Genomic DNA, 17,009 nt, shown 5'->3' on the forward strand with positions numbered 1-17,009 from the left:
TTTGAACTGTGGTGCTGGAGAAGACTCTTGAGAGTCCCTTGGACTGCAAGGAGATCTAACCAGTCCATTCTAAAGGAAATCAGTCCTGAATATTCATTGGAAGGACTGATGCTGAAGCTGAAACTACAATACTTTGGCCACCTGACGCAAAGAGCTGACTCACTGGAAAAGACCCTGATGCTGGGAAAGACTGAAGGCAGGAGAAGAAGGGGACAACAGAGAATGAGATGATTGGATGGCATCATCGACTCAATGGACATGAGTTTGAGCAAGCTCCAGGAGTTGGTGATAGACAGGGAGGCCTGGCATGCTGCAGTCCATGGGGTTGCAAAGAGTCAGACACGACTGAGTGACTGAACTGGACTAAACTGAACTGTGACTTTCAAAAGTTCATATGATCAATATTTCCTCCAGTGGTACTTTAGAACCAAAAGATGGCTGCCTGGAATTCTTTTCTGTTTAAAATTAATTATTTGCATTGTACCTTATGTGCACACAAACCACAATAATTACTCATGAACCTTATTTGGCACAGGTACTTCTTTTGCATATATCATGTTATACTTTCAGTATCACATAAATAACAATGCCAATTTCCAAGAGTAAGATTGCACAAGTCTAGATTTTTTTTTTAAAGGATTGGGAAGAAAACAAATATGTAGCATAATTACTAGCTTTAAGTAGACAGGCCCAGACAAATGTTATTACATTCCTTCCCTATCAAATGCAGTACTTGAGACAATTTTAAAAAAATGTTTTTCTGATAATCATCCCACCTATAGTTTTAATCACATTCTGAGCAATACTTGCATATTTAGGGGTCAATCATATGTTCTTTAAAACCTATAATGTATGACAAATGTGCTGCATGTCAGTGGTTGGGAAAGGAGAAAAGACAAGATTAAAAATAGATTCTGTATTTATTCAGGGCATGAACTTCATGACAATTCTTTGCTTCCAACTTTAAGGTAATTTCACAATCACACGATTTAACATTGATTGCTTTCCAGAAGATTAAAAATATGTTAATGCAAACTTTTTGAAAGCTTATTTTGTTGCAGAATATAAGCAATTTCTGCCTTGAACACACCCAAGATATGGATGACTACGATGCTGATACCATATTCCTCTCACTGGCACTTTCAGTTTCTTTTATATCTACACTTGCTTGCTCTGCATTCTGCTACCACAAATAATAATAATAAACACTGCCTCACTCCTGGGAAGACTACATCCATAACACTACTGGATCACTCCTGGGAAGATTACATCCATAACACTCCTTCCAACTAGCATAGCATTCTAAGGACTCAGTGCTCTGAATCAAACCTCTTTGTGGCTGACAAACATACATACCAATATACATAATGAGAAAAGAAGATGACTAATCTATTTCATTATTATTGCTCTAGACTCTTTAACACTATTTAAGTAAGAATTCTGCTTTACTGTCTATCAAATATAATTTACACTCTGCAAACTTAACTACTGTTCAGAAGGCATTTTTCTTCTCTGAGAAAGAAATGCATTTTTTTTTTTTTTTTTGCTTTTGGAATATTCACTGAACTCTTTTTTTTTTCTTTAATAGAAAATTATTTAATTAGTATACATGTGTTCCCCATCCTAAACCCTCCTCCCTCCTCCCTCCCCACACCATCCCTCTTGGAAAATAAACCTATGTGAAGATTTTGAATGGTAGGAACATATATATATATACACACATACATTTCTTGAGACAGGTTTTCCTTTTGTTCATTTTAGTAGATTAGAAGAGAAACAGAGCAGCAATGACCCAAAACAATTTCTTAATTTCAACTTCTGAATTTCAACTGCACAGCATTAGCATTACAGATTTTGGAGAAAGAATAATCTACTTTAACAAACTGGTATAAAGAAAAATGCAAGGAGATTGTGGAGTCAGAGCTGGAAGTCACCTTGCAAGATAATTCACCTTTTAAGCTGCTTGAAAGAAGTTCAGCTTTCCTTTAAAATGGGTTCCCAAAATCCAATATGCAGGTCTCAGAGAATATCCAAGAGACTAGTGAAAGGCCACTGAATTATGGGTATACCAAATAAATACGATAGCACCTAACAACCAAAGCTGCAATGACATCACCCCCAGGAAAATGCTGGCTGTCAAATTCTACACCCCACTGCCTCAAGTCTGCTCATTTCCAAGTCCAGTTAGTGGTTTCATGAGATAACAAAATTGTACAGAAAAGCTCTTACAACTTTTTCCTCACCTTTTAAGCTATAGTTTTTGTTGTTGTTGTTGTATGTCTGTTTTTTATCATTTCCAACAGGAAGGTCCTAGATTCCCTGATAAAGATATGCATAAGGCTTTACACTTTTCAATATACTCTTGGCATTTTCAAAATTGACCTTTTCTTTTTATCAGGAATTGTTTGTTTAAACTACTCTCTAGTTTTTTTCTCCCTTTTGTCTACTCAGGTAAGCATTATGCCAAACAGGTGAAACAGGAGCTTGCAGAAAATCTGTGACCATTGTCCTAACAGCGTCAGCAATTCAATAATTCAATCAAGGTATAAGGAAATTGAGAGACTCGGTGGCTGGCTCAAAATACAGAAAAACTAAACATAGAAATTATATACTTGAATCCAATCTCTATAACTCAAGGGGCAGAAAACAAGAGTCCTTTGTAAATACAAGAAACATTACTCCAAGGAAATGTTTTCCATAAGACCTAACATGCTGCTTTGAGATTCTGAAGTTGCTAAAGACCCCAGTGCTATCTTGTTATTCGCATTCTGACACTCAGAGATCATGATGATTCACTGATAAGCTTGGGCAAATCCTGGCTCTGGCATTTCAATTTACTTTCCACTGGGGAAAATTTTATTATATTTTAATGCCTTCTGGGAGCAAAATCACCTTACATCTTATTCTAATCTTTAAATTGACCTCAAAATAGAATACAGTTTTCCATTACATCACTTTTGCCAACAGACTTTCCTAGAGTTTAAGTGATTTCTTATTAGCTTTAAAAGAACTGAAAATTTAAAACATTAAACTTCCCATGGCACCATTCTCAGAGACAAGTATATTTCCATTCATAAACTCTCTTTTGAAAAAAAAAATTTATTGGAATATAGTTGATTTACAATGTTGTGTCAATTTCAAAAACAGTTATACATACACATATATCCACTCTTTCTGCTAGATTATTTTCCCATATGGGCCATTACAGAGTACTGAGTAGAGTTGCCTGAGCTATACAGTAGGTCCTTATTAGTTACCTATTTTATATATGGTAGTGTGTATATCAGAAGGAAATGGCAACCCACTCCAGTGTTCTTGCCTGGAGAATCCCAGGGATGGGGGAGCCTGGTGGGCTGCCGTCTATGGGGTCGCACAGAGTCAGACATGACTGAAGCGACTTAGCAGCTTAGCAGCAGTGTGTATATGTCAGTCCCAAACTCCCAGTGTATCCCTCTCCCCTCCCTTATCCTCTGGTGACTATAAGTTTGTCTTCTACATTCATGACTCTACTTTTGTTTTGTAAATAAGTTCATATATACTCTTTTGTTTTAGATCCCCTTCCCCATATAAGCTATCTCATATGCCATCTGTCTTTCTGTGTCTGACTTACTTGACTCAGCATGACAATCTCTATGTTGCTTTCTCTCTTATGGATTAATGCAATAACCTTCGCAATGGCCTTCCTGCTTTCCCTTTTGCCCTCTGAACAGCAACATGAGTCACATTAGGACTCTGCTGAAATTTTTCCTTGGCTTCCCATGGAATTGAGGACATTGTCACAACTATCAGGTCCTAACATGCTCCGGCCCCCGTTCATCTTGCTAACCTTGCTTCTTCTTTGCCATGCTGTGCCCTCTGCCTGAACTTATCTCTGCATTCTTCTCTTCCTGCCTTGGGCTTCCTGGGTGGCTCAGCAGTAAAGAATCCACGTGCCAAGGCTTGCCAATTGCAGGAGGTACAGGTTCGATCCCTGGGTCAAGATCTCCCTGGAGAAGGAGACAGCAACCCACTCCAGTGTTCTTGCCTGGGAAATCCCATGGACAGAAGAGCTTGGTGGGTTACAGTCCATGGGGTTGCAAAGAGTTGGACACGACTGAGCACACACGCATGTATGCTGGTTCCCTGGCTGATTTTGTTTCATCCTTTAATCTTTAGCTTAACCATTACCTGCTCTGAGAGCTCTTGAATCAGCCTGCTCTCGAGCACCTCCCACTCCACTATCGACTCTGCATCCCCCACATGAATTTTTATGGAGCACTTATCACCATTGATAATGGTCTTGTTTTTCAGGGCACTGACTGATTTTGGGTTTCCTCAAAGCCAAGCTCTCCAGGAGGGAGCCTGTTTACCTTGTCTTTCTAGTCTGTCTGAATTAAAGAATAAACCAACAAATAAAAATTGAGGAAGGAAAACAACTAAAATGAAGCTTCCTAATACAACAACATGTATAAATTTTCGGCCATTTAAAATAAAATCAATTTATTTATTTTAATTGACCATTTTTTAAAACTTCTTTTTCTTCACAGCATCAACTAGCACTGCCTATGAACTGTACTGACCTGCTGCCTAAATATTCACTTCAACAGTCAACGTTTGGACACCTCTCTCTTCATTGCATTACTCTCAAGGCCTGTTGATTCTTGCATCTAATTATTTCAACCTTTTGTCCTAATCCCATTTCTCAACACCAGCTCCAATCCTCCCAGTCAATACTCTGACTCTTCTGTGGATCACGGTAAAGGCCTCTTAACTATTCCCTCACTGTCTGTCTCCACATATTCTATTCCACACAGATGCATCTTCTAAGGTTACTTTTAACCTATTAACTCACTTTCCAAAAAAAAAAATTCCTTTGTTCTTAGTACAGTAGGTCCAAACTTCTCAAAAATCAAACTATATTCAACTGTGTTCTTCCCATTTGAATCAGTCAATAACATTTCCCACTACCCAGTTAAACAATTCCTCTGGTCTACTTGAATACTACTCTGTCTTAAAAATAAGTCAGGCTCATTCTCTCTTGGTATTTTTGCTTAGCTCTCTCACAGACCAGGAGGCTTTTATTCCCTCCACCAATCTAAACCAAAACATTTTCTTCAAAGCATAGCTCAAACCCAATTCTCTAATTAAGCCTTTTCCTCCTCTTCTAGCCCACATGTTCTTTCCTTTTTCTCTTCTTATAGCACTGAAACAATCATTCCATGTAATATTTGATTCCACAAGACCTATTTCTGTTATTATTCCATTATTTCCTAACCGTAAATTTTATCTCCCAAATTAGATTGCAAACCAAAGCGGTGTTCTTATTTCCTTTTACACTCACAGCAGCAGCAAAAGTAGCATAGATTTCAGTAGGAGCTACTATGTTGACTTGATTTACACAGTCCTAAAGATGATCCCTTCAACTACAAACAACCATTTTGGATGGCCTGTAATTCCTAAACGGGCTTCCCAGGTTGTTTAGTGGTAAAGAATCTGCCTGCAATGCAGGGCGTGCAGGTTCGATCCCTGGGTGAGGAAGATTCCCCTAGAGGAGGAAATGGCAACCCACTCCAGTATTTCTGCCTGGGAAATCCCATGGACAAAGGAGTCTGGTGGGCTACAGTCCATAGTGCTGAAAAAGAACTGGACACGACTGAGCAACTCAACAACAGTTGTTAAACAGATCATACTCTGTTACCCCTAATCTTTCCCACATGAACCCCCGATGACTACAAAGCTCTCATTTTATTAATGCCTTTAATTACCTGAAGTGAAGTGTTAGCTATTCAGTTGTGTCCAATTCTCTGTGACCCCATGGACTGTAGCCTGCCAGGCTCCTCTGTCCCTGGAATTCTCCAGGCAAGAATACTGGTGGGTTGCCAGTATTCTTTCTTTTTCTAGGGAATCTTCCCCGTACATTTGCATCAAATACCCTTAAGCCATAGCACCTGGCAGGCTATATGGTAAATGACAATTTGCCTACTGATCTCCCTGACTGGTCTGTGTGCCACTTGGGCCCAAATAATTTACCTCTTATCTTTACAGTGGGAGACAAATCATGTTTTATTATTTACTGAATAAATAAATGAGCAAAAATGTTAGTAACCTGTTTAAGGAATTAAGAATTTAGTGTAATAAGTTATCAATGGAATGTTATGTAATTTCCAACATGCTGTACTTCATCTCATTTAGAATCTCCATCTGTTTTTTAATTCCAAAAATAATTATTAAGCATCCACTATGTGTCAGGTATTGGGGGATACAGAAAAGACTCAAATACACAAAAATCCCAGAACGTGCATCTTACTAGATGACCTAAGCAATGGAGAACAGTGTTTGCTCTGAATTAGTTGGAATCCAGAGAGTATTTCAGGACCGAAGGTTTCTCTATACGGGGATGCTGGCACTGAGATGATGCCAGCGTGGGCCAAAATGATGGCAGTTTGAATGGGGAGCAGTAGTTAAATTCTAGATCTCCTTTAAAGGCATAGCCAGCAGGATTGACTGATGAACTGGGAGTAAGGAATGAGAGAAAAAGAATTGTCGACAACGTACGTTAGCCTGTGCCACTGTAAAATGGAATTTGTGAAGGGTTAGAAGGGTATGGTTTTGGAAAGAGCATGTAGATATATGAAGAGATTCTCTTAAGTTAGACCCTAAATTTTAACATTCTATTTTGTATAACTGAACTTCTCTTGGGCATATTTGTAATGAATAGTAAGGGTCACTTTGACTTCTTAGATAAATTGTCTACACTAAGCAGAAAAATCTGGGCCAGTGTCCGCCAGTGCAGCTCCATGACACACTGCCTGTATCAGACACCCCACAAGAAGCCACTGAGACGGAGTCTCCCAGACCGTCTCAAGTTCATTGTTTAAACAACCAATGCAACGCAGCTTAGTGCTAGAGGTTACAATGTCCTCAGTTTCTAAAAACCACTTCAAAGGTCAGACAATTATTAGCAATATTAATAATTACACGGAATTTTATTAAATAATGACTTGGATATCAAATGGAGACTTATGCAAAAGGCCAAACGTTTATCTTGCCCTAGACCATAAAACTAGTCTAAGGTCAGAGCAGACTGCCTTGACCTTAGAGTAGAAGACCATGGAGTAAATGTCACTGACCTAGAATGACTTAATCAACCTCAGATTAAAGCCTGAGGTAGAACAGTAAGAGATGTGAGCTGTCAGGGAGCTACCTAAACAACCTAAATAATCAGCTACTGTGCTTAATGGCTATAATTTGGGGTAAGGCTGGTAATAATGGTTTATTTTTTTTCATGTGTTGAAGTATATGTCTGCAAAACTTACTGAATTTGGGATTCAAAAAATGAGACTGTTTATAAACACAGGATGCAACAGTAAGTCTGTATAATGACTAAGTCTCTTGGAGAATAATTTAGTGGTGGTCACGATGAGCTATAACGTGGACTTTTTGAGTTTTCACTGGGCAGAAACAAACCTTTCCCACTCTGTCTGTGAGCTTTTTTTTTCCTTCCAGACTCTAAGTAGTTTACCCAATAAACAGTTATTTCCATAGTAGAAATGGCCAAGCCGTCTAAGCTCCATAGTTAACCTATTATTATGGTTAGAAATCAAGGTTGCCATTCTTCCAGATTTTCACAGCCACACAACTTTTGACCTAGCCGATGGAAATGTCAGAGTAAACATAGGTCTTTGACCTCTTAACGAAGGCAAACATCGACATGCTAAGGTATTTATTTCACTGGCAAGTGATTCAGCACAAAAAGGCATTACGGTGGATCCGCGTAATGACAGGACACTACAAATTCCTCTCAAAGGAAAATTTAAGCAAGAGTTCATCCATAAACTGTCCATGTTCTCTTATTCAGGACTTTGACAGAAGTACTCATTTGAAAACTGTAGGCACTTCATAATCTACCAATGGCAAACAATAAAATTAAAGCCTTTAGAAAATTAATTCGTGTGCCCAAATCAGAGGTCGGGCTCATGAGAGGAAATCTCATCACAAGCATATGTGCAAGAGGAGAATTCCTTTTGCACACATATTTTCGGCATAACTGTGATGGGTCCATTTTCTTCCCTTCGTTGAAAATTATGCTTTAAACCTACCTCCTTCCATGAAATAAGATAGCTGTAACCCCTCCCAATTCTCACAGCATGGCAAGCATAGCTTTCACTATGGGGTCTGTGTTTATATCCTCGGAATATTTCTTGGGCACTGAAGAATAACAGAAAAGAAGTTGCCTACATGTACCCATTCTGCTGCCTAGGGGGTGCTGAGTGGATGCAGTCAGTCCCAAAAAAGAGACCATGTTCCACTTTCAAACACTATGACATTCAATGTGATGAAAAGATAAAAGGTCAAGGGCCTAACGTTTCATTCTTTTTGTAATCCTCATATTTCACTGTTAATTTTTTATAGATTTGTGTTACTGGAAAAACATAATGCATAAAAAGGTCTGAAGCAATCATAATAGACAACCACATAAGAATAGAACAATCTGCTAAAATGTAGAGTTAAATTTTATAAGTTGAAGAAAGTGATATCCAATAAGAACTTCATGAAAAGAATGTCAAAACTGTACTCAAATCATTTCTTTCTGTACTAAAGAATCAAAGATGCAGGACAATTTTAAACTACTTGTTTGTCCCCTCTACCAAAATCATCATTTCAAGCCATTTCTTGATGTTCTTGTCCATTAGTCAAAGGACTCAACTGAACTGCTCCCGAGTTTTGGGTGGATTTTAAACAACTCGGTATTCTGAATCAGTAATTCATTTTCATCATTCCTTTGTTCAAACTCTCTTTTCAAAATCAATTTACTAGACTCTAGTTTTCTACCTCGAGAAGACCATTTTGACCAACTGTAAAAAAATTCAAACAAATGAATTTTAACTCACAAGCTGTACCAAAATTAAACAACAAAATAAGTTGTCTCCTACCTATGGTTGTAATAACAGTGCCAGCAAAGAAGAAGGAACTTCCCAAATCCCAGTGACTGATTTGATTGGAGGTGTTTCCTAAAGGTATAATCCCTGCATTTATTGCTGCCACTATTTGCTGCAAGTTTAAAAAGAAATGTATCAGTACACATGAATCACATGGAGACATCAAACAGCAAATATTCCCCCCAGACAACCCATTAGTCAAAAAGCATCAACTCTAAGGTCTACCCTTCCATTTAAAGTATACACTACAGATTAAAACTTTACACTGAAGAACTGAATACATTAAATTATAAGAAAAGTATATTTGATATCAAGAGAATGGATCTGCATAAAGTTTATCATATAGTGTTATGATATGCATTCATAATGTCATCTGGTACCACTGTTAGAAATTTATTTGAATTAACAACTAAATATAGCAATAATTTTAATAAGCACCACTGAGTTAAAAATATCAGATTGCCAACTACAATTTAAGTAGTATATAATAGCTTCATCAAAAAAAAAAGTTTTTCTAAAATGCTAGTCATTTTGAATGGTAAATATAAGTATCCAATCCTGGATTGTGTACAACAGTATAGAGTATAAAATCAGTTGTTGTTGTTCAATCGCTAAATCGTGTCCGACACTGCAGCCTCAGGGACTACAGTGTGCCAGGCTTCCTGTCCTTCACCATCTCCCGGAGTTTGCTCAAACTCATGATAAAATCAGTAAGGTCCGACAGTACAGGCTAAGATGACAAGGAACAGGCAACTGCCCTTCACCATCAAGCGTAAGTCAATCCATTGATATCGAGATTCTTAGAATCTCTACAGATTTTTGTAAATTCTATGACTGTGCACATCACCGATGACTTGTAAATGACAGTCAACAATATTCATACAAGAATACTAGAATCTAGATGCTGCCTTGAGTAGTAATACTGGGAGACAGACAGAAAGATGATATTATAATCCCTTCTCAATCATCAGATGTTAGGGAGGGAAGACAGAGCTCCAGAAACACAAACACAGAAGAGAATAAGGAGAAAATGATTGTGAAAGAGATAAATACAGATTGTGGCAAAAGACGTTTCTGTTGGAAATATAGTTTTTAAATATTTATCACACAATTTCCAGACTTTAAAATTGGAAGGAACTTCATTTGATAGGCAAGGAAATTAAAGACCTAGAGAGGTAAAGTGACTTGTTTAAAGTCATACAGTTTATTGGCAAATGGATAAAAACTACACTGGGAAAATGGATGTATTACCCAAAGAACTTACTGTCAGATGTAGAAGAGCAGATAATCTCAAGCTGAAATGCAATATAAAATTTCATTTGTCTGACTTGTCTTAATCTATAGGTTGAAACTTCAAGAGTTAATTGAATTATAAGCTTTTATTTACTTTAACAACAGTATGTATTCACTGTTTAGGAAAATACAGAAAGGAATAAAGAAGATAATACAAATTACTCACAATTCCAGAATTGAGAGACAACTACAGTTAATGTATTAAGGTGTCTACTCCAGGCATTCTGTTATACATTCTACATAGCCAGCCTTATGCACTATACGAAATGTATTCTCTATTTTTATTTAATATTATTCTACATGTGGTTTTCCTTGCAATTACCACATTTACTTAATCACTGCCATATATGTAGACATACATGCTGTTCTAAAATTTGTTTAATTATAAAAACTGCTGTTACGAACATATTTGTGTATAAATATTTTTTTCATTTCTGAATATTTTTGTGGAAGAGATTACTAGAAATAAATTTGCCACACTGAAGATAATGAATATTTTAAAGCACTTGATATATAGTAGCAAGTAGCTATCCAAGAAGGCAGTTACAATTTATAATTGCCCCCACAGCAATTTACAAATGCAATTTACCTCTAATATTAATAATCTATCTTGACCGAACTGATAGGAATTGTTTACATTTATACGTCCTTTATTGTGAGCGAAGTTGAGGGCTAATGTTTCCTTTAACATATACTAAATGCACATGAATATACATATGTACACATATATGCATAGCACACAAAGAAGCTAGTTTTGAGATCACTGATTTTGTTTATCCGACTCTCTACTACGAATACAATATCAGATAAGCAGGTCTCCTTAAAAATATTGAAAAATATTTTTTGCAGCTACTAACCTACTATTCTCACATAAACTTTAGAAGTATTTAGTTAAATTTTATAGAAATTTTCATGTTCACAGGTTTAAAATATTTTTGATGTTTAGATATATGTGTAATCTATAAATTAAGTAAGGAAAATGAATACGACTATGATAGTGAAACTTCCCATCAAATAACATGGTGTGAATCTTCAATTACTGAATCTTCTTTCATATTCTGAAATAGAGCATTTTTTATTATACTTCACATAGACCTGTAAGGCTATTTTTAGATATTTTACTTTTTTATATTTTAAATTACAATTGGTTATTGCTATTGTACAGACAAATACAGGCTTCCCAGGTGGTTCAGTGGTAAAGAAACTGCCTCCCAACGCAGGAGACTTGGGTTCAATCCCTTTGTCGGGAAGATCCCTGGAGAAGGACATGGCCCCCCACTCCAGTATTCTTGCCTGGGGAATCCCAGGGACAGAGGGGCCTGGCGGGCTATTGTCATAGAGTCACAAAGAGTGGGACAACCTGAGTGACTGAGCATGCACACAAACACAAATATATATTTCCCTTCTCTGAGCCAGCAACTCTCAGATTTTTTATCTCAAAAACAATTACAGTCTCAAAAAATATTGCAGACATCCAGGAACATAGGAATGTGAGTTACAACTATTGATACTTGCATTTTTGGTTGAATTTCTAACTTTCAAATGTTTTGATTAATTCACATAAAAATAACAATGTGTTAACACATTTTTATGAAAAAGAATTATGTTTTCCAAAACAAAGATTTAGTGAGAAGACAGGCATTGTTTTAGGATTTTATAAATCTCTGAAGTGCCAGGCTTAATATAAAACAGTTACACTCTAATATATGCTTCTGCATCCAATCTGGAAAACAATATGGCAATTCCTCAAAAAATTAAAAACAGAACTACCATATAATCCAGCAGTTCTACTTCTTGGTATTTATTCATAAAACAAGAAAAACACTAATTCAAAAAGATACATGGACTTCTATGTTCAATTCAACATTATTTACAATAGTCAAGATATGGAAGCAACCTAAGGGCCCATCAATAGACAAATGGATACATGTACAATGGAATATTACTCAGCCATCAAAAAGAGTGAAATCTTGCCATGAATGGACCTAGAGGGTATTATGCTAAGTGAAATTAGTCAGAAAGAAAGAAAAATACCATGTGATTTCACTTATATATGAAATCTGAAAAATAAAGCAAAACATAACCAAAAGCATAGATACAAAGGACAAACTAGTGGTTGTTAGAGGGGGAAGGGCAGGGAGCTGAGTGAAGTAAACGAAGGGGACTAAGAGTACAAACTTCCTTATAAAATAAATAAGTCACCAGGATGTAATATATAGCAAAAACTTCCTTATAAAATAAATGTCACAAGGATGTAATATATAGCAAAAGGAATATAGTCAGTAACACTCTAATAATTTTGTATAGAACAGGAGGTTACTAGATTTATCCGGATGATTATTCTGTAATATATTTAAATGTTGAATCATTATGATTTACAACTGAAATGAATATAATATTGTATGTTAACTGTACTTTAATTAAAAAGTATATCTTCAACATATTCATTTATTCAAAAATATTTACCAATTGTTTATGGTGCTAGGCAATGGGGAGACAACAGGGAAGTAAAAACATGGGTGATATAATTGAAAAAAGATAAGACATGTCTTGTGATTCCACTTAATTAAGTAAAATTAATTATTTTATTCCCTAGAAGCCAGCTAAGTCCTCCAACAACTGACAATATAACATCCATAGCCAGCATCATCATTTTAGTTTATTCTTTTGCTTGTCGATGACAAGGTTCGCAGCATCACCCAGACAGTTGGATAAGTTCCACAAATTATTTAAATCCAAAAGAAGCATATGTAGACTTAGAGACAGTAATGTCTGGCAATGTGTGGGTTGTAAATAGTTATCACAGAGCTGTGATTATTGCAACAGAAGCTTTAGATGGAACCAGGAACATGTCAAATCACTGTGAGAATGAGTCTACCATGAGGTCCTTTCTCTGAAATATTCTGATAAATTTATTTTATCTATTTGTACAAGGTCCCTTGGTCAACATCCAAAGGATATCAGATGCCCTTGGTGAGGGCACTGACACAGACCTAAGAGACTCTGTAATTTCAATGTCAGTTCGGGCCATCAGAGCACTTAACAAATGCCTTTCTGAGAAGTGTTCCTGTATGTGCCATATTATGTGATTAAAGCAACAATCACCTCATGTACAATAAAAACTCACTTTTCCACTAAAGACAACTTTTATGAACAACCATATTGACAATTTATGAATAAGCTGTATTTTTTAGGTTAGGGTAAAGGAAATGTAGGACCCTCTGCATTTAATCCTAACATATTATTACCTGAAGTATTGATTAAGAGAGGACTTCCAAACATAAAACCTACAATAGAAATAGTATAAAATAATCTTCAATGGATTCACACTCAATTTTGCTTTTCAGCTCATCTACAATCATAGAACGTGCATTAAGGAAAGGCAGTTGTATTAAATATATATATATATATATATATATATATACCCACAAAGCTACAAAAAAATTGTACAAATCTAACAAAGTAAATATATATGTATAGCGAAAAAAAATGAAAGGCAGTTGCATACATGATTCTATTCAAGAATAAGAAATTAAACTTAAGAAACAGAGCTCTGAGAGGCTTATACTCCTAGAGTTGATAAAAGTAATTGCTCTTAAAAGTAATTATTAAAAAAACCTTGGTTTCCATGACAATGGTGGCTTTAGAATCAAAGTTCACTGAGTTCTAATGGGAATTTGTGCATTTTTGAATTGTACTGTTTATGTCTCAATGTCATCTGGCATTTTGGAACTATATTGAGCTTTAACAGCAAACCATGCTGACACACTTATTTGTAAGAGACTAGTATAGGTTTCAGAGAAGGCAATGGCACCCCACTCCAGTACTCTTGCCTAGAAAAACCCATGGACGGAGGAGCCTGGTGGGCTGCAGTCCATGGGGTTGCTAGGAGTCGGACACGACTGAGCAACTTCACGTTGACTTTTCACTTTCATGCATTGGAGGAGGAAATGGCAACCCACTCCAGTGTTCTTGCCTGGAGAATCCCAGGGACGGGGGAGCCTGGTGGGCTGCTGTCTATGGGGTCGCACAGAGTCGAACACGACTGAAGCGACTTAGCAGCAGCAGCAGTATAGGTTTGCAACTCAAGGCAATCGATGACAATCATGAAAATGTTCCTGGGAGTCCAATGCCCAGGAATAATTTTCTCATGTGTATTAAAGTACTTGACTAGCTTTAAGGAATAGCTATTAGAAAGTAAGCAACCCCAGGGAAGGCCTGAAGAACACACTGTTTTCAGAGTAGGTTATATTGTGAATCTTAAAATACAATTTCTGATTTCATGTTTTTTTCTCCTTTGCTCAGATGCTCAGATGTTCATGTTTACCAGAACAATACAGATTGTTCTGAAAGCCTACTACAGATTCCTCCCCTGTTAATATTATAATCAAGATGTCACTAAAATATGCTATTACACCTATAATCCTAAAAGTAGGGTCACGCTAGTAATCTGAAAATTTGAAGTGATACAAGAATTTCAAACTGCAGGTACAAGGCACTGGCATCTAATTGGGCAACAGCAATGATGTACGGGGCTTCCCCAGTGCCTCAGCAGTAAAGAATCTGTTTGCAAGGCAGGAGATGCAGATTCAATCCCTGGGTTGGGAAGATCCCCTAGAGGAGGGCATGGCAACCCACTCCAGTATTCTTGCCTGGAAAATTCCACAAACAGAGGAGCCTGACAGGCTGCCGCCTATAGAGTTACAAAGAGTCAGACGTGACTGAAGCAACGGAGCACACAGGCACAATGATGTCCAGGAACTGGTTCAGTGACAGCTTCTTTTAACTGATATTTAAGACTGATCTCACATTTTCTCCTCTGAAAAAGAACATTATTTCTTCTACTCAACTGATATAATAGCTAAATCCAACTAGAGTTATACTGACATCTGTATAATGACAAAGTTCCTCAAAGAGGAACAAATACTCTCTTGCCAAATTTCTGTAAGACACAATTTTATACCTTTTTGGTCACTATATCTTTGTGGGGGAACTAATTTCACCCTGAGGAGGCTCTTCTTTAGGAAAGAAGTCAAATCACACATCTGACCATTTCACACACGTCTGACCACTTCAACCATGTAAACAAGACCATTTTGAAAGACTTGAAGATGCATAATGAGGAAAGCAAAATAATTATGTTCTCATTGCCAAATGACTTTGTGGGAAGATATTATGTAGGTATCATTGCTATTTATTGTTATGCTACAAAAAACAATCATCATCCATCAATAATATGCAACGATGCTTGAGAACTTTTGCCAAAGGCTACAGGACCCTTTTTAATTTCATGGCTGCAGTCACCATCTGCAGTGATTTTGGAACCCAAAAAAATAAAGTCTGACACTGTTTCCCCAACCTAGATAGCATATTTAAAAGCAGAGACATTACTTTGCCAACAAAGGTCCGTCTAGTCAAGGCTATGGTTTTTCCAGTAGTAATGTATGGATGTGAGAGTTGGACTGTGAAGAAAGCTGAGCGCTGAAGAATTGATGCTACTGAACTGTGGTGTTGGAGAAGACTCTTGAGAGTCCCTTGGACTGCAAGGAGATCCAACCAGTCCATTCCAAAGGAGATCAGCCCTGGGTGTTCATTGGAAGGAATGATGCTAAAGCTGAAACTCCAGTACTTTGGCCACCTCATTCGAAGAGTTGACTCATTGGAAAAGACTCTGATTCTGGGAGGGATTGGGGGCAGGAGGAAAAGGGGATGACAGAGGATGAGATGGCTGGATGGAGTCACCGACTCGATGGATGTGAGTTTGAGTGAACTCCGGGAGTTGGTGATGGACAGGGAGGCCTGGCGTGCTGCAATTCATGGGGTTGCAAAGAGTCGGACACGACTGACCAACTGAACTGAACTGAACTGAACTGAGAGGATCCTTATGCTCACCCCTAACCTTCTGGCTATGTACCAATATACCATGATTACCTAATATCAGATGATGTGAGCTGCTTTGGAACCAGAAAGTGAAAGTGAAAGTCACTCAGTCGTGTCCGACTCTTTGCCACCCCATAGACTATACAGTCCATGGAATTCTCCAGCAAGAATACTGGAGTGGGTAGCCTTTCCCTTCTCCAGGGGATCTTCCCAACCCAGGGATCAAACCCAGGTCTCCCGCATTGCAGGCAGATTCTTTACCAGCTGAGCCACAAGGGAAGCCCAAGAATACTGGACTGGGTAGCCTATCCCTACTTCAGGGGAACTTCCCGACCCAGGAATTAAACTGGAGTCTCCTGCATTCCATATGGATTCTTCACCAACTGAGCTATCAGGGAAGCCCCAGATAGAACCAGAGTATCTCAAAATGGCCTTTACTCTTCCAGACTCAGCATTTAGATGCAACACTGGGAGATCCTAGGTAACCTCAATCGGCATTTTTTAATCAATGAATAATAACATTTGTTTGTCCATTTCCTAGGCGCTTTTTGGAAAATCTTTATTAGCCATAAATATCTGTCTTAAATGTTATTTATAGACAACTGTTGCATAAGAAACTTCTATTCTAATGTCAGTGATAGGTTGTAGTCTTAATCACTGGGGCTGCTTTCCGGGCCATTCTACAAACTAAATCAGGTTCAGCCAAGAAGTAACATTCTAGGGTTTCATTGCAAGTTCACATACAAAGGCAACCCATGATATCCTTTGTACCACTGGAAAAATCCCCAGAAACCAAACTCATCTTCTTCGACTTGGGTCCTTTCTTGGTCTTCTGGAAAGTTAAACAGTGCCACAGGCTTCCTTGCCTGAGATATTTCTGTCAGAATGTCAATTGATACAGTTGACAATCCAACAAGG

General features: G+C 37.5%; 1 protein-coding gene across 5 annotated transcripts in view; it reads right to left on the reverse strand.

Annotated features, from left to right (window-relative positions):
- KCNK2 (potassium two pore domain channel subfamily K member 2) overlaps positions 1 to 17,009 on the reverse strand; it is a 248,124-nt gene that overhangs the window by 88,243 nt on the left and 142,872 nt on the right. For all 5 annotated transcript variants that reach the window (XM_070768586.1, XM_070768585.1, XM_019976926.2 and 2 more), the window contains exon 3: positions 8,913 to 9,030. In XM_070768586.1, coding sequence (XP_070624687.1) covers positions 8,913 to 9,030 — 118 coding nt within the window. The remainder of the gene's footprint in view (positions 1 to 8,912; positions 9,031 to 17,009) is intronic.

Source organism: Bos indicus, chromosome 16 (assembly GCF_029378745.1).
Source record: "Bos indicus isolate NIAB-ARS_2022 breed Sahiwal x Tharparkar chromosome 16, NIAB-ARS_B.indTharparkar_mat_pri_1.0, whole genome shotgun sequence".
NCBI classification, from domain to species: domain Eukaryota; kingdom Metazoa; phylum Chordata; class Mammalia; order Artiodactyla; family Bovidae; genus Bos; species Bos indicus.